A 23,046-nucleotide genomic window follows, 5' to 3' on the forward strand; every position below is an offset into this window, starting at 1 on the left:
TCCACAAAGCATATATAAATAAGCCTTCGACAAAGCCTCCAGCTCAAAAGGATTTCAAACACACCTGCTGGTCGCAGAGGGTTCGGTCTACTGGAGACTGAATGACTTGATTTAGGTTTGAAATAAAATATAGCTGTGGCAGCACGGTTTATATCACTGTCAGAGATTTCCAGCTGTGTCAAATCATACATAACACCATGTATAAAAGGATGTAGTATATATATCTATCTATATATATATCTATATCTACACACACACACACACACACACACACACACACACACACACACACACACACACACATTTTGTCTGATTTACAGGACAATTCGTCAACATTATGTGGAATATGAAGTATTAACGACAGGAGGCGTGAAGGTCTAGTAGCCGCCCCTGGCCAATGTGTGGCTGAGCAGAATCACACAGCGAGCAGCACAGAGAAGTGTTGAGCGGAGTCAGTGTCGCTGAATGATTCACTGCTGTCGAGAGGAATGAATAGACGGGGCGAAAGATTCACACAGCAGTTGAAGGAATCCTAAGGTCGTTTTCGTCCTCTTGGATAACGGAGTTCTCGTTAAGTTCGCCTGCACTTAAACGCGAGGATATATATATATAAAAACACGGTAGGTGTTTAATACCACAGACAACATCACTGTACGCCGATAACTGTGGAGACGCGTGTGTATTTCTGAAGATCTGAAAGTTTCTTAGCGGACATGGGCATGTTTTGAGACGACATATCACAGGATGCATTCGAAAAAAACAACACCGTGTTTTATTTAGGTAGTTATTTTTAAAGTTGTTTTGGCTACCCTTTACATACATCTTTTAAATTCGACTGTAATTCTGTAATAGAAACTGTCCGAAGAAAGCAGTTACTATTAACTTTTATTTTAGTTTAAATTAATGACTAAAATATAATGATACGAGTATTTCACATGTCCTTATACGCCTATGGATTGGGCTTCGGTTTCTTGGAGATGGAGTGTTTCTTAATTCATGATTGTTTACAGGTTTGATCGTGAGGTAATTAACGCTAGAACAAGGTGGGAGACGTCACGTGATTTTTGGGTGTAACCCAAGTCATTTGCAATATGTTTTGAAGACGAGGACTGTTTTGTTAGTTGGAAGGAAGTCTATGTTTGTGGCTGAAATAGCAGTCATAACGGGAGCCAAGGGTTTTTACTTTTGCTTTGGTTAACTTGTGTAATCCCATTTGGCCGATGCCAAACCTCACACATGTTCCGTGGGATTGTGCTTTTGAATTCAAGCCAGACATTTTTCTCATTTTTGCCTTTTCATACTATTCCCACTGCCAGTTGTACTGTAATTTTCAGGTAAAGTGATCATAAGCAAAATAAGGGGGTGGGCTTGTTTGCTGTAACTTCAGTAGTACAAAAATACAGCAAGTGAAAATAATCAGAAAAAGATAGTCAGTGTGATTTTGTGGAACGTGTTGGTTTGTTGGTGCGAGGTTTTCAATCCTAACCAGTTTGATCAGGATTTCCTGGTCGTTTTCCCACCAGATGGTAGTCCACCTGATCATCTTGGACCGGCTATTGACCATAAATGTCTAACTTGAACTAAAATTGGAAGTTTTGTGATTTCATAACTGTGCAGCACATCTAGAGTTAGACCACTATGAAATATTCCAATTCGTTTGCTCAGGAAAACATTCGATTTCGTATAATCTTTTGTATGATTTTTAGTAAAAAGGTAAGCGTGAAGGCCAGCCCCATAAACATAATCGTCACTGGGGCATGAGAAGATCATATGTTAATGTACTAATATGATTGTACAAATTGAAATGAATTAGCAACCAATAAGGCAAAGTGTCAGGGATTGCCACAGGATTGTGTTTAAAATTCAGGCTTTAACTTTAGTATGGCAATGATCAGAATCCATCAGAACAGTTTTAAGAGGCTTTTACACCAAAAGCTTCTGTCCCATGTTCTCTAACGTTTTAAGGTAGTGTTTTTTTTTAAATGTGTCATCCAGTGATTATCACAAAAAATAGATTTTGCTTAAATGATAATCAGTCGTTGTTTGCCGCGCTTTACCTGATGTCTCGTTTTTGCTCAACCCATTCAACAAATTCTCAGACACATGTTCAATATGTTGTCATTCACAGCACTTCTGTCACAAATCCCTCCTTCCAGAAATCGACCGGCCATTTAAACTTAAGATAGATGTCAGGAAAAATCCCTTTTAAAGCAGCCGGAGCCGTCATCCTCTGATGTCTATTGCTATTCATCCTCTGGCTTTAGTTAAGACAGGCAAAGCCACTTAAAAGAAGCAGTCGCACTGGGGAGGAGCTGATTGGCAGGTGAGGGGCCGATTTGGAGGCAGCGGGATTAGAAAAGTGTCTGAAAGAGAGAAGAAGGGAAGCTCAGTCAGGACCTGATTCCCCTTCAGTGATTAAACTGATTAAATGCATTTACTGGGTGAAGAGAAAGAAGGGTGTGGAAGGGTTGACGCGCCAACAGACTTTTCTCACTCTGTATTTTCTGTTTACAGCATAAAACCAATTTCCCTTATCTCCATCAGAAACAATGGCTCTTTAAAACAGGCTCAGACAGTTTAAATCAATTATACAACCTGGATTTGGTCAGGCTTTGTGGCTGGCAGGGGGCGAGGAAGAGCAGAACCACGCCAAAGGTGTAGCACTTGAGTGACTCGAGTAAATCAGTGTATCAGTACACAAGTTACAGAATATAATGCCTATGTCTTATGTTCGTTTATTTTCTGTTAATGCTAGCTATCTACATCTGTATAATTATGGTTAAATGTCGTATGAAAAACATAGAATAGAAAAAAATTGGAAAAACGTATGAAAAATGGTGGTTCATTTAAATGTACAAATATGCAAAGTCTGCAGAATGTTATTTTCTTCTTTAATGTCCTAAATGAAGAACTGAAGTTACCCAAATTGCCCCACATGATCTATCTCTCTCAACAACTCCTTAAAAAAGTTAAAAGTCCTTTTATGTGTTAGATTATGCTCTTGTTTTTACTTAATGGGACAATCTGTCATTTTCTTAGCTTGAATGACTTGAAGAACTTCAATCATCATCTGCTTAATTACGTTACATTATTCTGTACAATGAAAGCTAAGTCCCATATTGTGTTTCACAGAAGAAAGTTTTTTAAGTCATGCGGGTCTGGAACAAAATAAGGGTGAGTGTGCAGGATCTGAGAATCAAAATACCTAAATAATGAGAAAATAGCCTTTAAAAATGGTCCTTATCAAAAAATAGGTTTTGATATATTTACAGTAAGACATTTACAAAATATCTTCATAAAACATGATCTCTGCTTAATATTCAAACCCATGCTACTTAGTATACATGTAAAGTATATATGTAAATGAAGAAATTAGCTAATTTCGATAGACGTCATTTCAAATAAACTAAACACTAAAACAATGTTGAAAAGTTTTCAAAACAATCTTTTTAGTTTTAACCTGCACTTGTTACCTGTCAGTAACTGCAATACCACTCCTTAGATTCAAATATGAATAGCAATTCTGCATTGTGTTTGCTATCTTCAATTCCAATTCAGGAATTGAATTTTATTTTAGAAAGCATTCTTAATTGCACAACCCTAAACTATGCAACAAGTCAGAGCTGTGCGCTACCACCAGTCATCATCTCCAGTAAAGAGTTTCTTTGTCCGGGGCTCCACCTGTGAGCATTTGTGATGTTCCTTCCACCGGCGTGATCAATGGCGACCCAGGAGATCCTCAGATTTCAGCTTGTAAAGGCTGGGGCCATGGATTGAGGCCTCTCTCGGGCCCATCTGAAAAGCTTTTGAAGCATCCGTATGCGGTTGAGAATGTGGATAAAGCTCACAGGTGTCTGTGTTCATTTTTTACTTTCTGATGCGAGTCAGGGACCTGCACCATGCAGTGCATTGGCTAATTAGGAAGGAAAAGAGAGGAAACAAAATGTAATTTCACAATGAGGCAGTTCTGTCATTCCACGCTGCATATATGTGTAGATCGGTGTCTTTGTAGGGAGTCACGGTGAAATGTCCAGGGACACGCAGAAGTCCCATCTGTTCCTGTTTTTCAGCCGCAGTCAAAGCCTTGTTGCTTTCTCTTGTGGCTTAGCAGGGGAACTGATCAGGGGAGTGTCAGACTGCATTCAGGTGTTACTTTGGTTCCAGATCTGTATGCATAATGCAAGTGTATTTTGCATACATGCTTACATTTATATTATTACAGAAATTATAGAATAGAAAACAGCATAGCTAAACTATAGCCTACTCTCTGAATGTATCTATCATGCTCAAATCTGCTAAAACAAATACGGCTAAGCTAAAATGCTTGTTTCATGACAAGAAAAAATTACCACGAACTACACATTCTGAAGTCATTGTTATGATTGCAGGCTTTCTTGTCAACGTCTGCAGCATATTGAACAATGGCCAGGTGGTGCTAGAAAGCCTTCTGTCAAAACTGCTTTGATACAGCAGGATATTTAGTGTGTACTATCAGTAAGCTACGAATAATATCCCTCCCTAATTGTTTTCTTTGACAGACCTTTTTTGCTACGCACAAAATTAATTTCCAAGTGAAATGAGTTTTGTACATCAACATACTTCTCCCAAAGTTTAGAAGTAATTAACCTGGAATCACATTTGCAAGCCTACAAGCTAGTAAGCAAACTAAAGATGAAAAGATTGTTACCAAAGAGATTTTTTATTAACAAAGAATCAGCCTGTGTTTTGGATGCTAGTCGCTATCATGGGATGCACGTGTTCCAGCCTGGATGTGTGTGGAAATTCATAAAAGGAGGGTGTTTTTTGGGTTCTGCACTGTTGTGTTAATGGCTATGAATGTTGCTTTGTCTTGTATTCAGTCTCAACAGAACCGGATGGAGAATAATTGAACAGTTTTAGTTTTCCTGTCCCAGTTTTCCTCGGCTTTGACTGGACCTTATCTGGTCTCTGTGGTTACCTTGACAACTATAATAGAGACTCATGTTTGCTTTCAGATTATTTGGTTGCATAAATGTTTAGACTGTTGCTTACATTGTATTGAAAGACAAGTTAACTTTTAAATCCCTAGAGACATTAAGAACAGGCTTTTTTCCGTTAACATGAAGGTGAATGTACTGAGACTCTTAGCAGGTGGAGGAAGCTCACAAGCTCTCTGTGTGCTCTCTTGTTATAGAACTGATCCGGTGTTAATCTCAGTACCTGTAAACCACAAAGCTCTTGCATTTTTCTGTGATAATTAAATTTACAAAACCATTACACGTTTCACAAATGCAGTCTGTTTTTCATCATCAAACCCCAGTCTTCCAGTGGAATCGGTAATGTGATTGCCATTCATAAACTGTGCCATATATTGTATTTTAGTTGTAGTTTTTCATCATTGAGAATAGGATTGTGTGATGGGCATTTTGATTCAGCACTCAACACTTCGGATGAAGTACATTGGTATTTAAAGTTTGGATGATTATATTTGTTATGGGTAATCAAAATGTTAAAATTCCACTCTCCTTTGTCTAAAAAGCACTATGACTGAAAAAAAGAAGAAAATTACACTAAAAATTACACTAAAATTACATTTAGGCAAGCTTTCATATACAATTAACATTGAGTTGCTAGTGTTATTTTGGCAGAAATCATTACGAATGAAAATTATACTAGAGAACCAATATGTAAAAGTTGTTCAGTTTCCTTATTTTTTGGGTTTGGTTTTCAGATTGAATAAAAACTTTATTACGGTTTTGTGTTTCTGTACAAAAAAGTGCGTACTTCACCTTTACCTGTCATCAGTCTCTCCACAAACCTCTGCACTAGCTCAGTAATTTGTCCTCCACAATTGTCCATTTTTATGTAACCTGGAATTTTTAAAATGGCAGGACTCACATTATCCCACAAGAATATTTCATCCTCACATGTTTCATCTCTCTCTTCTTTTTTTCTGTATATCTGCACTTGCTTTTGTTTTTACAGCAATGTTCTCTGTATGCATAGCCATCTTGTATAACCCTTCAGTGAAAATTTTGTTTAATCTGACACCCCTTGTGGACTAAAGTGATGTTTAGGCACAACCGAACTCTATATGCTTGAAATAAAAGCAGAAAGAAGAGGATTAGGGGTGAGGAACTGCTCTCCACATTTCATTAGACATGCTGCTTTACTGCTGTTCACCGTGTCCTACTGTGTTTTAATAGAAGCTGAGTTTCGTGTTGGTGAAGAGAGACTCTTTGTAATGATTATTGTGCCCAGATGGCTTGATTGTTGTGAGGGATGCGTTCACCTTAGAAATTCAACTTGGCTCGAACACACAGTACGCAGACCAAACGATATTAGACAAGAAATTGCTGAGGTGCAATTTCAGTCATAGTTGTACATTCACTGCGATGATGATTATTGATTTTTATGGTACTGCGACCTTCAATTACGTACCTAATCTAATGTTTGGAATTTGCATTCATGAGGTGGCACGAGCTCTCTCCCAGAGGGTAGATGCCGTTTGCTGAGAGGCTGTGAGAACTGAAGTTAAAGCTGCTGTTTTCGACCAGTGCAGTAATAAATCACTCTTACTCCCTTAGGAAGTTTGAACATCTCAAACAATGAAATGTTGGGAAGAAATCTGGCCATGCAGTAAATAAGTCGGAGAGTCTGCGCCTACACTTTTTCCCTTTAGGTATTGCCTCCTTGACTTTCCAGGTGTCTCATGGTTGCTAGTTCAGTCTTTCGTCTTTGAATCACCCGAGCTCCAAACAGAAAATGAAAAGTCTGTGAATGACAGGCTTTTTATTCTTTTTCTGCTTCTGAGCTGTTCTGCAACCTCTGAGCATTTATGTGTTACCCCTCATGATATAAACGTAATATGCATGTAAATATCTACAGTGTCAGCGTAGGAAAATTATCCTGCACTTTGAATGCATACAGTATAAGGAAAATGAAAACGCTGTAGTTGTGATAAGCAACCAGGTGATTATAGGTATTTAAGTGCTGGTTTAAATACGTACAGGTGTAGAGAAAAGATTCAGTTTGATTTAGATTTTCTTCCCATTAGATAATACTGAATGAGAATACTCAATAGGAATGCAATGTTACTGTCCATTTTGCACATTTTACAATGCTTATAGTCATTCTGCTGAATGATTTTCTTCTGAATTCAGTGTAGTAAATGTGAAAAATGTCTGGGCTGAAGAGGTCTATAATACTTGGAAATTATCGGTTGATATTTTATGAGAACAGTAATTGTAATGGGATTATAACTAGAAATGGGATATGAAAGTAAGAAGTTTCTGACAGGACAAAGAAACGTCGAGGAATGAATGTGTGAGTTTCATTTTTGTCAATTATATTTTGTGCTTTAGTTTGTCCGCCATCTTTTCTAATTTACTGAAATAAGCTGTCAAGTGACAATTTATAATTTAATTTATAATATCATTTAGAATGCAACAATTATAATTAAAAACTCAATTTATTTACTTCCGCATATTACATAGCATATAAACTGCATTTAAGCATGTTTGGTTGCATAGCCTTTAGTTTTCATTTTTTCTGTAACATAAAAACAGGCAGTTTTTTTAAATTACAGAATAAATGTTGGCTTTTTATCAGATTAATTAACATTGCTAACATTGAAACATTGCTAATTACAGCTAATTAAAAAACACAGCCTTTTGGTTTTAATGGCCATATTTTGACTCCATATTGTGTTATTTAGTGAATAATTGGATTAAGATTAGAAATAATTCAATTACATGTGCCACACTAGTTGGTGTATTTCGACGAGGGAGACTATTGTAACTGCACTGTAAATAGGCCAGCTAGAAAATGTTGCAACGTTTTCTCTCTTGAAATCTTTGTATATTTACATAAATTGATTTCAACAGCTGGCTCTTAAGTCGACCGCCCCATATGGGAAAAGTCTTGGTGCTTTGTACGTCTAGTCAATCCCTGGATGATGTTTCTAAGTGTCTTTTATGCTAGCGCACCACCCACACTGAACCGTTACCCAATGACTTCATGCTAAAGGAATTGTTGAGCCAGTCGTTGTTACTGAAACGTCCGAGAGACCGATACACCTAATCGTAGCTGCATGTGTGTTATTTGATCAAATGCTGTTGAGTAGATACTGGAGATCAGTGGATCATTGATTGTTAATGTGCTACATTTAGTGAATGTAAAGCGCATTGTAGGGGATGAAGAGAAGATATATTGGGTCATCAAAGGCTAAATGTCTAAGAAACTAGGTATAAATAATGTATCAGCCTTTCAATCTAGGTTTGTTTTGAAGAAAACGATCAAAAGGTATGTCTACACCAATAATAATGACATAAAAAGAGTGAACTTCCGACAGCAAAGCTGGACAAATGTTTCATGGCCTGATTCTGTGTCCTGCCAGGAGTACTTCTCAAACAGTGAGCTTCAGTTGTGTATGGGACTCCAGATACTGTATAGTAGCCTGAGTTGTGCACAGCAAGCGGATGGATATGGGTCATGATTGATTCCCTTTGCCTCTGCCATACTGGAATAGACTCCAGAGACCGTGAGAGAAGCCAGGCTGCTCAGTGTTTTTGCCATGTACTTTGAAGGTGTACTGAATATAATTGTGTCCTTGGGGTATAGACTTTGGCCTTCAGTGCTACTCTTTCATGCCTAAGGTTTTCTCTGATACCTGTCATCTGAAACAGCAGAAATGGAGCTTTTTCAAAGCCTGATATGCATTTTTACCATGTATTGCACAAAGGGACAAAGGGAAAGGAATCCTTACGAGTAGTATGGCGCAATTGTGGTACTCATCTTTTTTACAGCCGGTTTCCTGCCAAACCTTAGGGAGGCCTTATTTAAACTGTGGATATTCAGTGCAAACAGCCTCGCAGAAGAGTGTTCAGATGGAAGAGTGTCTTAGATGGCTCTATCAAATGATGTTGAAAGGCATGGAAGTGGAGTGCAAAGCACATGATTCAATTCCCAGTGCCCATAGTTTCAATGTACTGATGGGTAGGCTGCTTATAAACTACTGAAAAAAAAAATGTTTGGGCTAATTAAATAGAGCTGAAGCAAAATATAAATATTAAACGCGACACTTAAACTCTGAAATATTGCTTAAGCTGAAAGTACTAAAACTGAAAAGCTGTAGAGAAAAATGTAAAAAAAGCATATAAAATTACTAAAACAAACTAAAATTAATAATAATAATAAATAATAAAAGGCTAATTAAAATACTATAAATATAAATGATATTAAATTAACGCTGGTCCTTTCTGCTGCACAATAATGATTTGCCTTTCTTCTGTGAAGTTGATATTTGCTGTCGACAAGCTCCATGCAGCCATTAACAGTTTGCTCTCTTTGTCACATTGTTCTAGGCCATAGCCTGAATCTGTCATGAGGTGTGACAGGTCATATATTCCACAAACAATCTAAACAGCACCTATTTTTTAAAAGGAATACCACACACTTATATTAGTACTCATATTTTTGAAAATATATTTGCTGCTTTTCTCTGAACAGTACAGAATACATCAGCACAGTGCTAATCTCTTTTAAATAAGTTATTTTTATAAATCAAACCACAATACATTCAGTTCACACGCACAGTTAGTGACATCAGTGCTTCCAGTATGTATAAATTAGTATTTTAAAAGATAATGTATTATATAAGATTTTATTATTCACTAAATAAAATAATTATATGACCCATACAATTGCATTACATTCAATGTTATATTTAATACATGTGTAGTGTACATATTATATAATAGTTGAATTCTTGGGCAAATGTGTCCTACAACAAAAAAACTAACATTCCTCTGCTGAACTGCCGGCATGTTTTCTGCCTAATTGAACTGAATCAAAACAGTCAGATTCACTTTTATTACACTTTGAATTACCATTGAAGCCCTTATGACAGCTGGAAACAAGTCTTGGTAATGACTGCTGGTTTGTTTATCTCAACCGTGATGAGTTAGTCATCACACAGCGCTCCAGCCATGGTAAAGTTAATATGCCGCTCTTTCTCAATCATCATTTCTCACAGTTTGTGAAGCATGGCAGGCTGTGGAGCCCGCAGAAATCAACGGCTCCTGGTGGATGTAACTCTGCTGCGCAACAGCTGGAAACTTACTACAGGCAAAGATCAATATGGATGGGGAAGCAAAATGAACGTTCGGGAAATTGTGTGGTTTCGAAATTTTGTTCAAAATGTCAACCTTTTCAGGAAACTGCACTCATGAATTAGTTGGTAAAATGTGATGTTTTTTTAACATAAAAATTCATATGGATTCTGTCGTCTTTTTTTTTTAAATAAGATTTTTCAAACAGAAGAGATAGATTTTTATAGATAGATAGATATTAATGTTATTAATTAAAAGCTTTGCCTTTGCCTACTTGTTCTGGTTCTCCTGAGCATTTCAATGTAACACTTTGATGTGATCTGGTTGGCTCTGTGCACCTCAGACAGTATCCTGCGACATTTTATTGGTACTCCATTTTCCTCTCTGTTTGTTTCCATGGAAACAGATGAACGTTTCAGTCCCTTAGCAGCATGCCCTATACGAACTCCCCACCATGGCTAATCTGCTCTTGATGCTTTGCGCTCTGAGGGTACAGGTTGACAAAGAATTTTCTACACAGTGCATTAAGTACTCTGGACACAAGTGCCTTATGTTGTTTCAGTTGTGTGGCCTCTTGGTTGAAAATCAGTGTGTTAATGATATTCTGGTTCTCTGAAGAATTGTGCATGTGAAGCATCCTTGAGATTGAAGGTTAATCTGAATAAACTGCTTGTCAGGGCCTCTGGAGAAATTCTTTTTTTTTTTTTTTTTGTGTGAGTGAAGACGTTGTTCATAATAGCCACCAATGGTCTCAAGGTCACTGGTCAGATTATATAAGCATGAGGCCTTTGTCTTAGTTGGATGCTCTCGTTATTGCAGAAGGGACCTTATCCGCTCCCACTCGGAGCACCAGAAGCATACATGAATAGTAATAGTAAGATGGTTGCAAGCTTTAAAGAGAGCCGAGTATAAGGGTCTCAATGACAGCATTTTGTGACATTTATAAGTAACGTATGAAATAATGATTTCTTCGTTTTCTGCACATTTATCCACAGCCTCAGAGAAGAAGTGTGAAGCAGATTTCCGAAAAGCATCACGCTCACCATCAGCTGGAAGGGAGAGACATTTACAGGTACATATGGTATGGTGAATTTTGATCATTTGGCTCTTGTCACTAAGGTCAGCATGCAAATTAACATTCAGTTGATCCTTAAATTTGACCTCACATTTAAATTTGGGAATGCTGGCTGTTTGTGTATGAACAACCTTCCATCTATAGAATCATGTTTTAGAATCAAACCTCATCGTCCTGTCTTCACAGTGCTCCCCAGTATAATTTACTACACTTTCCTTCTCCTTTAACAGTTTCTTGAAAGAATCAATAGTTTGTCTCTAATGCTTGTGAAGACACATTGACAGTATAATGGTAAATGCTCCTCTTAATCATTTAAAGTTGGCATGAAATTGTGATTATATTTTTGTGAACTATATTCTAGTGTAAGGGCTTTTCAAACACTTTGATTTTGGGAATTGATTGGGTCATTGTTGTTTTCTAAGTGCAATCATTTTATGTGAGTAACAGGTTGCTGGAGCAGAAGGATTGAAACTCATTTGGCTGTTGGACAATCTTATTATTATGCTCATCATAGCATTTTAAATGTATATTTTGACTATATGATGAGGGGTCCTGCACAAATTCTGGCCACTAAATTATCAACATAACCAAAACATTGCTGTTTCAATCATCTGTAAATGGGTAGTTTAGACCTTTTTAGTCAGCTTAATTTGGGCTTCTATGTAAAACTGAGGTGTTTTTTTCTTGAGTTTCGTATGTTCATGTAACAGACTATATAAAAAATAAATGCAGGTGTATCAAATATAATCAAAACGCACAGTATAAAACATTTTGTTTACATATCCAATAAACTTTCATTTAAAAAAATGTTTTGTATCGGACTATTATTGTCTCCGGCTTTACAGGGCTAAGATGTTTTAGTAACTGAAGGTTTTGCATGGAATTTTTTCCTATTATATACATAAGTGGCAGTCCTGAAGTTTCGAAAAAGAAAATTACAGCTAAAAGAGAACAGAGGACTTTCAATTTGAAAGTACTATAAGTGTCTAGTTCTGAGCAATCTGAAAAGACGTTTTTAATGGAGGCTGCCAGGGTTTCCACTATCAGCAACTTCAAATATCTTGTTTTCATGCTAGTACATCGTGGCTTATTACTAAATTGAGAATGTATGAGAAGAACAAGGGTAAATTTAATCTCTGCATTTGAATGCCATAAAATGTCCTTTTTTCATTGTTAACACTTCTAGTTCTTTTCTAGTTCTTTCCTCTTCCTTCCTTTGTAGCAGCCTGAACACCAGTATCCTAAACTTTCTCATAACAGTGTTTTAACACTGTGCTGCATTGCTTCATTCATGTTATTGTCAGTATTTAAAGCGGAAGAGTAAAGTATTTGTGCGAGAAAGTTTCCTGCTGGCTGTTTCCTAATCTTTTTTTTTTTTTTTTTTTTTTTTTTTGAATCAATGCTTCTCTCTCCGGCTTTGCTCTGTTTTTTTTCTGGCTCCCTTAGTCTGTCAAACCTTATCTCAGCAGGGTGTTAACAGACATTCAGTTTAGCTAATGGTAAAGTTTTTCATCGTTTTCATGCTTTTCATTACTGAAAGCTTGTATTTTTTAGATTGCATTTCCAAGAGTGTCTGGCAATATCAAAGTTTATTAAACTGCAAACATTTGTGAATATGAACCTGAAATTCTGTTGTTTTCAATGGAACCAGACACCCACCCAGTCCCGCGCACATGTTTGTATCATCCTCAGCATGTCCTTAAAGTACTAGATGTCTTACTTTCAGATTATCTGGAGAACGAGAAAAACACAGTGTAGTATCTATCGTTTAGAAGGTAGCCCTCAGTTGCCCTCCAACACTATAACAGCCTCTTTTCTTTTTAGAATAATTAGAACTGGGAACATTATGGGAACATCTAGTAGATGTTAATGATCATGTACTTTCATTTTTGCGTGGTTTTCAGGATTGTTATTCTCTCTGTTGTCATAGTGAGGATTTTTGGACAAATTGGTCTCAAAAAGATTGAGAGAGAGCACACTACATCATTTATAATGTAGTTAAATTACAACAAAATATGACTTGTTTTTGTGAGATATATAATTATTTGATTTTTGCCTAACAAAAATCTTCCTGTTTTTCAGATTTATTTTATAATTACTTTATTGGCAGCTTGGTTTTTAGCACTATTAACCGCTAATTTTAGTGGTCAACCACCATTAAGAGTCTAATTTAGAAATATGAATATTTGTTTCTGTACTAATATTTATTTAGCAATCCACTGACTGATATTAACTTCTCTAATGACACTTTTGCATGTATTTATCATGTTTTCTAAATCCAGGTTAGATGATTCTCTGGCAGGTGAGATCATTTTTGTTTACCTGTTAGATTTGATTTGCTTTGTCCTGAAATATCTTGTCTCTCAAGCGCTGTGGGCGTCTGCTAAACGGACCGACCACTACAAAGACCTCTTATGTATTTTAGGGTCAGTGTCTGCACTTTCTTAAAAGATGCGGTTTTGTCTGTCTGACCTTCCGTCTGTGTCAAAACACATCATTTGAAGGTCGTAGCATTTTGCGAGGATCAACAGCTCCTGAATACCAATGGGAACGTGGTGGATGAAACATCTCATACCTGACGGCTTAAGAAGTCATTCCAAAATTCGAAAGTAGTTAAACAGTTAAAGTTAGCATTAATTATTAATTCACTGCATCTGTTTTCCAAATGCATTTTATTATGCGATATTTTTTTCCGTCACTACTTCTGTTACAATACAACTCGAAGTACATAGCAGGTGATTAACAGTCAAAATATAGGTGATTAATAGTCTGAGCTAAGTAGAGTACTCTGCATGAACCTTGAGAAATGATGAGCTTTATCTCCGAAGAAAAGGCGGTGAGAATATTGGTGCAGCAACTAATCAACAGATCAATTCGTAGCCTAAATGCATTGATTGGCTTTAGCGATGGTGCATGCTTCTCTCTTGGGTAGATTGAGGTGCTGACATAATTAGATACACAGCCATCTCTCTTCAGAAGCATCATCCTCAGATACAGCGTGCTTTAGAATGCAGAGACTGTGAATGATTGAAAGCATCGGACTGCGAAGGGTAGGCCATAAATAATAGCAATGTTTACTGGTGCATGCTCTGAAATTAACTACTTGTACAGTAATGCATTAGCATTTTTTTGTGTTGTATCTTTCTAATCATGCTTTCACATGGAAAGCAACCCCTCTTTTTTTGTGCTCTAAATCATTTCCTTTTAGTGATGCCCTTTAGCTTAATATAGTCCTTTGAGAAACAGAGTAGCATTCATTGACTGACTGGTTGCGCACCAGAGCGCGGTTCATTAATACGGTGGTTATGATGTATGTTCTGATGCCACATGAGATGGCAACTCAGATACAGCCGTTTCCCAAGGGCTTCAGGAACTGTCTAAAGAGGAGAGGCAAGTCCCATAAATTCACTTTACGTGTCTGCTTAGCATTCAGCTCACCTCGCACAGCAGCCATTGACTTCTGCTCTTTAATATGGATCGTTCCCCAACCCTCCACCACAACATTTTTTTTTCTCTTTCGCATCACTTGAAACCCACAAGAGGAAAAATAAATTAGGTTTGTATAGTATTTAATATGCCATGCCATTCATTTAAAGATATTTGGTGCAGTGACTTATCATCAAAGGTAAACGCAATAGCCATTTGACCTCCGTTTAGGGGCTTGGATAAGAAGAGCGGGAGGAGAAAGAAAAAACTCCCCAGGGGTAAAATGCATTCTTTACTAGGTCAGCCTCAGTTCAGGAATGCATGCCAAAAATATCAACTTGGTTGCGTCAAAAGGACTAGATACGGTTTTGACAAAGAGTGTGCCTTTTAATGTGGCTTGTTAATGTTAGAGTCTGATCATTATGTAGCAAAGTATTTATTGTGTTCTTTCTGTTTTGTCATTTCCACCTCCTTTTCATCATCATGAACAAAGTAAACTTGTTGATGGGTTTTGTCTAAAAAAGTGCGGAACCTTTGAAATAAGGCTTTAACTTTGACTCATCTCTCTCTTTGTGTTACTGCATGCAAAATAGAGAGAAAAGTTAAAAGCATGCTGTCTGGTTTATATCACTTGGGAGAATGCAAATCTGTTAAGTGGCTGTCTTTTACAATGCAGCATAGATGGCTTCTTTTTCTTTTGGCTACTGTCATAGCAAACATTAGCCTAATAGTAGTCAGTGCATGTCTGTCAAAAGTGTTTATAATGTTTAATAAAACTTTAGGAAAAAATAGCAGACTTCTTACATAAAATGCATATAATTATAAGCGGTCACCCTACCAAATAATATAATAATAGGCAGCAAGATTATCTAATTTTGTTTTAGTTCAGTATTTCGGCAAAACACAGAATGCAATACAATAATTAACTTGATTTCTTTGTTGCTAGAGAATTATAATTTTTTTTTTTTTAATATAAAAGGCCTTTAATGTATATATTTTTAGTCAGATGACAGAAAGCTGTAGTAGATTGTGTCAATCAGGTTTTTCAGCAAAGTTTTGATCAAGATAATTTAGAGTGCTACGGAACACGGAAACACTTTTAAAAATATCTTCTTCAAATAAAGCTTAGGAACGAACTGAAAGTGAGTAAATTATGACAAAAGATATTTTTAACCATGTTTGTTAGTTCTCGCTGATACTGCCAGCAAACATGCTTAACCATTTCATCTTAATTCAAGCAGTAGTGTGTTGGTTGTACGGGTTTCCTCTTTTTATTTCACTGAGTTTCAGATTGATTTGCTGCCAAAATGGGTGTTTCAGTTCATGACAGGGAATCGGAGAGAAATGTCAGAGGCAGTCCTTTAGTCTGAAACCTCTTTTCAATTTTTAATAGGTAAATATGACATACGTCTAACAAAAGACAGCAAGACTCCAGAAAAGGCAGTCGGCAGGTGTGACATCCTTTACCAAAATAGAGTTAAGTGCAGTTTTAACTCAAGTGCGGTTCTTCCCAGTGTGTTCAGTTAGGAAACATGGTAATCATTCAATCGGAAACATGTTGCCTAATGTTATTATTTGTTAAGCAATTTGTAATTCACAAGCAGAAGAAACCGACCAGATGGAAAGATCGTACACCAATGCTGGATCTCATAGGTCATCTGAGACAAACATGCACAGATGGTTTGAAGAGCAATGTCCTCATGTCGCACTCAAATAGCTTATAACAAGTGTTTACACGGAGTGTGAGGAGTGGATGGGGAAGATCCTCCGTGCAGCCTCTCTCTGAGCTGTACCACCCAGTTGGAGGCTGTCTCGTGACGGATGAGTGCATCGTGAATTCAATGTTTTGCCAGAGCTGTGTGAAAACACTTCATGTGCATGCTACGATTCCTCCAGGCAGCTGTGACAGGTTGATTTATTCTGTAAGAGTCAGAGGCGGTGTGTGCGATCGGTTGTGTTCTGTAGCTGGATGCAGAATCATAGCTCAGTCCTGCCCCAGTATCTCCTCGGTCATTGACTCTCATCTACTGCTCGGAGAGGGCAGTGTTTTTCCCCTCTGCAGTTCAAGAGGTCTGGAAAGGAAACAACAAAGATTCTCTCAAACAAAGATTTACTACAACAAAATTTGACTGTGATTATCTTATCTTAGTAACATATCTACTAGTAACATATCCAGACTCATTTTAAATAGGATTTATCTGGAAAATGATTTGTATTTCATTAGACAGGATTGGATGCGCTAATTATTGGCAGACTGATTGAATTTAATCATGTTTCGTTTCAGACTGATAGTCTTGCCCTTAACATTGCAATCAGATTCACATATTATGCATTAGCATCACATCTATTTCGAAGTCAGTTGCCACATGCAGATACAGAGAAAGGCACCAAGTTACAAGAGCTACTGCAAGCATAACTGGCTTTTTGATTTGATGACACATGCCTATCAAAAAATCTTTTTTAGGAAATACGTAGCAAATATTCAGTCTCCACCACTGACAAAACATTGTGGAATTGTACATGGCCGCTGACATCTTTGAATCAGATTAAGAACCACCTCTTTCAACCCATATCAAAATTTCATTCAAATCAAGTTCAACAAACTGAGCTAACAATGAACTTGAACAATGCGATTTTAAACTGATTATTTAGTTGAGCATAAACAAACCTTTGCATGAATTGTGAAAATGTACTGGGGTTTCCCAAACAATGACATAATGCTTAACTACCATAGTTGGAGAGACTAACTTACTCATTTCGAGTTTCTCGAAAATGCAGTAACTTCGTAGCATATACACAATTTAAAACTCTCGGTTCAAGAGCTGTATTTTCATCTAAATACAAATTTGCACCGCTAAACAGTATGTATTCCCGAAAACACCAAATTGTTGGGCTATGCTGGTAACATCAGAACTTGCAGCCATAGTTGGCTAGCTATACTTTTGGAAAATGCCCCCCTGAATAATTCATACTTCTGTACAAAAGTGCAGGCACGAGCTGAATGTTGTGTCCATGCTCACCTGTGGTTAAGTATACTTTCAAAGCTGTGCTGTGCTCAAGATTGAGCATAATGTGGAAACAAGTAAATTGTTCGCAAATCAGGCACGGTGGTTTGTGGTATGTTTGTTGTAAAATAGCATAACTCCACGGAAGGATACCGAAATGACTCTTTCCTATGTTGACAAGAATTTTAATTACTTCTGTAAATTAGTGTTGTCCAGAATTTTGCATGCAGTCTGGAGCCTTCAGATGATGTTTAAGCAAAGCAGCACTGTTGACAAAAGTATATTAATTAAATAGAGTAGAAAATACAAACAAAAATGGTACACGGTCCATTAATTTATGTAACGCAGCTCCCTTTGTCCATTGTTGGAGTGTCTGGATTGTTGTAATGAGGTTTAAAGACTTCGATAAAAAAGACAGCTGTGGCTCTGTGATAATGGCGTCGAGACTTGTGGGCTGATCCTTCAAACCTTCTGAGGCTGGTGGTCTTAATCTAAGAAGACTGATACGGCCAACCACCCACCTTTCCACGCACATACAAATAAAATTGCTCACCCACCTGCGAGTTAACCGAGTTTAGCAGGGCTCCCGAGGTCCCCTCCATTCTGCCACTTATAACACCTGACTGACTCGCAATGTTGCACAGGAAATTACTTTGGAAAAACCAGGCTGGGGGGATTATTGAATTATGCCACAACCGTTCCGTGAGAAGAGAGGTGGAATTATTTGCCGCCACGGCATCTACCGCCAGCTCCCGTGAAATCGGCCAGCTGTTCGGAGCTATTTTTACAGGGACCACAGCTGCAAAAGGCTATCTGAGACACTGGGCAGTTATAGCAAACCAGAAGATACGAGAGTCTGTCTGTTATTATACGCACTGCTGCTTCACCTAATCCCAAGTGCAAGGTTTTGAGGCAGCAGCAAAGTCAAAGCTACCTGCGGGAGGTGAGCTCTGGACCCAATGCACTAATGAAGAACTGTACCATCATTAACCTAAATTCCCCTAATGGCCTGTAATTATTGAGAGTGCATTGTCAGCAAGGGACACTTTAGCTTTTCACGGAGGGAGCACTTACCATCAACCTTATTACGCTAAAAAGACATGCGGGAAAAAGCAGCGAACAGATATTCTTTATTATCGCAAAGCTGAAAAGCGGGAGCACTGAGTAGAAATGCAGGACAGGCTAAAAATGATCATTAATTTTGGGCAACCGGAGTCTAATTCGACCACTCATTATGTTGTATTAGCACCCTCTAATAGTGTTTTTGTACACCGTGCACCCTGTATTGTCTCGTAGCAGAGGAAAAGGAAATTTGCATCATTAAAGGAGCACAGGTGATGGAACATCGTTCGAAAACACCTGGAGCATCCATAAGCAGAAAAACAGCTAGAGAGCTTAGATGAATTTCAGAGAAAGACTGGGGCACACAGCTTGCGGTCTGGAGTGCTGAAAGGACATGTTTGTTTAGCCGGCTGAGTATCGCTCCTGGTGTGAAGATGAGCAAATGTGCTCCAGCAGTCCTGATGGTGTTTTTTTAGCCAAGCTGCCCGCTTTCAATACTCCTTCTGCAGATTTCCCCTCACAAACATCGAGTCAACGCATAACATGCATGAGAACTTGAGATGTTTTTATAGAGAAAATGCTGTGAATTCTGTTTTAGTTCCAGGCATATGATTACAGGAGCTGCCAGTCATTCTTTGAAATACATAATGCGGCATTATTCATCTAGAGCGCCTGAACACAATATGTCTGTCAATGTGTGTTTTGTCAATGCCAGTGTATTATTTAAGTGACAAATTCACAAAATGATCTCACTGAATGAGCTTAGAAGCACAAAAGCCCACCAGTCACTGACAACGCTGACTCATGGACTTGCCTTTAAATGGAGCGTGTGACGTTCGCATCTCTTGTGCATCTCTCTTGAAACTGCTCTCTTTGTTTCTTATGATGCTTCTTCAGGGGCAAGGAGAAGCTTCAGCAAGAGGCACAAGTATGGAGGGGGACTGTCTCAGTTGCATCAAGTACCTCATGTTCATCTTCAACTTCTTTATTTTTGTAAGTGTTTTTTTCCCTCTTACTTTGTCTTCAATGGCGCTAGAGAATTACACTCATAAAGCTTCCAAATTTGAGTTTTACGGCAGCCATACCATTATGGTCTCCGCAAAGAACCTTTTATACAACCTTTCATTTAAGAGTTCCTCAGACTTTTTATTAAAAAAAAAACAATTTAAAGAATGAAAAGATTCCATGAATATTGAAGGTTCTTCATGGAACCATATAACTGCAGATAAAGAGCATTCGTTTTTTTAAAAAGTGCAGGCCAATGTTTTACATAGCTGTGTTTCTTTCTGCTTTGGTGTGGGAAATATCTGTTTTCTTTATTATATTAAAAACCTGATGATATGCAGGTGCAGACTCTTGCTTTCCTAACGATAGACTAGTTCAAAAGATTCTCAGTGATTCAAGTCATCACTTTGAACGAATGTTAACGTTACGGTATGGAAAAAAACCCCTCACTGATCTTGTGCCAACGTGCCTTCGTTTTGCTCATGAACCACACTGCACTTCCTTTGTTCCTCAAAGTATTTTTTTTTAAGCAGCCTCATGAATTACCCTCTACCATACTAATGCTGTGGGAAAATGTGCTGTTCCACTGAAAAACTGAGCATCAGTCAGAGTGGATATGAACAGTATGGCTATTTCATAAAATCATATTTTGTGCTTATATTGCGCCTTTAGCTCGGAGGTGCATTCCTTCTAGGGGTGGGAATCTGGGTGCTGGTGGATCCGACAGGTTTCCGGGAGATTGTGGCAGCCAACCCGCTCCTGTTTACTGGAGTCTACGCAATTTTGATCATGGGCGGGATGCTGTTCCTGCTGGGATTTCTGGGCTGCTGCGGAGCCATACGAGAAAATAAATGTCTTCTACTGTTTGTATGGGAATTTATTACTTCATAAATACACATTTATTTTGGATATTACCTGTAAATGCTCATTTCTTCCATTTGTACATCTTAGATCATTTAAAATTTAATCTTAATAACACTAAATATAATCTTTAAGAAAAAGTGTTTTTACTCTACACTTTCTGATTTTCAGTCTCGAGTCTTGATTTGAGTCTTATTTATTATATATATTTTTTATCAGCCGTAGCTTTAAAATAATAAATGGCTTATCAGCATCATTCAGAATTATATTAATATTGCGCATCCCTATTTTAGCATCAAAAAAACAATGTGTGCAGTTCTTCAGAACATTTCATTGTTGCATGTTTAGGCATCTGAAGTACTTGATTCAGATCACTATATAAACAGAATAATACACATTTCAAAATAGGCTATAACGTGAAAATAATTATTAGCTTATCGCTGTCAGCCAGAATTGTGTTAATATTGCGAATTCCTTTCCGTTCATATGTAGACATCTAAAGTACTTCACATCTTTTTTTCTCCCACAGTTCTTCATGCTCATACTCATCATATTCCTGGCGGAGTTGGCGGTGGCCATTCTGGCATTCATTTTCCGGGAGCATGTGAGTATTATTATAGCTGGATATGATCGAGCCACACGTAATATACCTCTGCTCTCGGTACTACTGTCTATCTGTGGATCAACAGCTCACCAGAGATTACTTCACCAAGGAGCTGAAAACACATTACCAAGGCACCAATAGCACTGATGTCTTCACCTCCACGTGGAACGCCATTATGACCACGGTACGATAACATACTTCACAAAATATAACACAATAACTGCATTGAAGCGGTTTAACTGGTTATTGGTGTCTTCATAGTTTGATTGCTGTGGGGTGAACAGTGCTGAAGACTTTGATGATCAGAGCCTCTTCAGGCGGATGAACCCCAGCAGACTAGTGCCAGAGGTCTGTTGCCAGAGGAACGATCTGATGATGAGCAAGGACGAGTGTCTCAAGGGAATTATGCCAATCCGTAACAAGGTCAGCAATACGTTTAGTACAAATTAGTAAATGAACATGCAACAAGAAATGCATCACAAAACAAAGTAAAAAAAAAAAACAACGAACACCAAAATCAAGGGAAATGAATAAGAAATGAAGGAACAGTGCGGCCTACACGACCCTGTCTACGTGATAACTCAGAGTTTCTGAGTCATATATACACTTTTGTTAGTGATGATTCTAACCAATTTGGAATTACATTACTATCAGTAATAAATGAGAAATTCAATATCCACTGAAACATTTTGTCCTATTAAATAGTGCATTTCTTTGAAACAGGGCTGTTATTCAGCAGTGGTGGACTATTTTGAGACATACATCTATATGGCTGGAGCTCTTGCTATTGTGGTGCTGACTATTGAAGTAAGGTTATGATTTTGCTTTTTAATAATAAAGTCATGATGTGAAGATCTTGCTCGTACAATGTTATGAGAAATAGTTCTGGAGGAACTGTGGATTGTGGTCGCCACCTAGCGGAGAGAGTAGAAGTGGCTTTTGCTTTTTGTAATTGTATTCAAATGCATGTAGAACGAAGTATTTTAAAACAGCGTTTGCATTGAACTCTCTGCTTAACTATATTTTTTTCCTTTCTCTCCTGGTAGCTTTTTGCCATGGTGTTCGCTATGTGTTTGTTTAGGGGAATCCAGTAATCCACACATGCTGTACATTAAGGACATTTTGAGGAGGAAGAATATGGCATGGCATGGAAGAAATTTTTAAATGAGAAAAAGAAGAAAACACTTATATATTTGCCATCTCTATGTTGTCATGTTGGAATATTTGAGAATTGCCAAAAATATATCGTACTTCACAGCTGGGACTTTGAGGTACTTGTGAAATCATTGGTAAATTAAGGTTGGCATCTATGGCAGTCCTTTAAAGTGAATGGAGGACACCTTGCACTGATATTTGGATGAATATTTATAGATGACAAAAAGACTGATTTGTAACAAAAAAGGTTTTACCTCTTATCTACAGTAGGTTGTTCACCACTGCTCCAGAGCCATGCTTAAAAAAAAACACTGTGTGAATGGGAGTGTGTGTCTGTGAAACAGAGAAGATTGATTTTGTGTGTGTGTGTGTGTGTGTGTGTGCGCGCTTGTTTCTGTATAAAATCCAAGAGGCCAACAGCTTCTATAAAGTAATGTTTTGTGAGTTGCAACCATGAATATTTTATGTGATTTTAGCAAAACTGTGTTGTATTTGTGTTGTATCTATTGTACACGACATTGAATGATATTAAAAGAAATTCAAAATAAACATGTCTGGCCTTTATTACAGTTATTATTATTATTATAGCAAATCTAAGCATTTAGGAAAAACATACTTTTTGTATCACATACTACATAAAACAATTATGGCTTTAAAGAATGTGTCTATTGAAACTATTGACTATTGAAGTCGTGTGATTTAAGTGCAACCCATATCTCCAGAGTAGTGCATAAATATTTCATACTAAAAATGATTATCTAG

The 23,046-nt window shown here is 37.6% G+C and overlaps 1 protein-coding gene across 3 annotated transcripts; it reads left to right on the forward strand.

Annotated features, from left to right (window-relative positions):
* Nucleotides 1–414: 414 nt before the first annotated feature.
* tspan18a (tetraspanin 18a) lies at nt 415–22,833 on the forward strand. 3 transcript variants are annotated; one of them, XM_043245877.1, is made up of 9 exons: nt 415–620; nt 11,087–11,172; nt 19,557–19,652; nt 20,337–20,531; nt 21,055–21,129; nt 21,215–21,313; nt 21,391–21,552; nt 21,853–21,936; nt 22,176–22,833. In XM_043245877.1, the coding sequence occupies exons 2-9, from the start codon at nt 11,170–11,172 to the stop codon at nt 22,221–22,223; spliced, it is 762 nt and encodes a 253-aa protein (XP_043101812.1). In that variant the 5' UTR covers nt 415–620; nt 11,087–11,169; the 3' UTR covers nt 22,224–22,833. The 3 variants fall into 3 exon arrangements, with proteins under 3 accessions (XP_043101812.1, XP_043101813.1, XP_043101814.1); XM_043245878.1 differs by having other exon boundaries at nt 416–620; nt 11,087–11,163; XM_043245879.1 differs by lacking the exons at nt 415–620; nt 11,087–11,172 and adding an exon at nt 19,253–19,354.
* The last annotated feature ends 213 nt before the right edge of the window (nt 22,834–23,046 follow it).

This window comes from Puntigrus tetrazona, chromosome 7 (genome assembly GCF_018831695.1).
Source record: "Puntigrus tetrazona isolate hp1 chromosome 7, ASM1883169v1, whole genome shotgun sequence".
Lineage (NCBI taxonomy): Eukaryota > Metazoa > Chordata > Actinopteri > Cypriniformes > Cyprinidae > Puntigrus > Puntigrus tetrazona.

Excerpts from the sequence above, each read along its gene's own strand:
- tspan18a (XM_043245879.1), top strand. The coding sequence starts at position 19,268 with ATGATTACAGGAGCTGCCAGTCATTCTTTGAAATACATAATGCGGCAT. Across the intron at positions 20,532-21,054 it reads ATAAATGTCTTCTACTGTTT|TTCTTCATGCTCATACTCAT; the intron begins GTATGGGAATTT and ends TTTCTCCCACAG. Across the intron at positions 21,130-21,214 it reads CATTCATTTTCCGGGAGCAT|CTCACCAGAGATTACTTCAC; the intron begins GTGAGTATTATT and ends GTGGATCAACAG.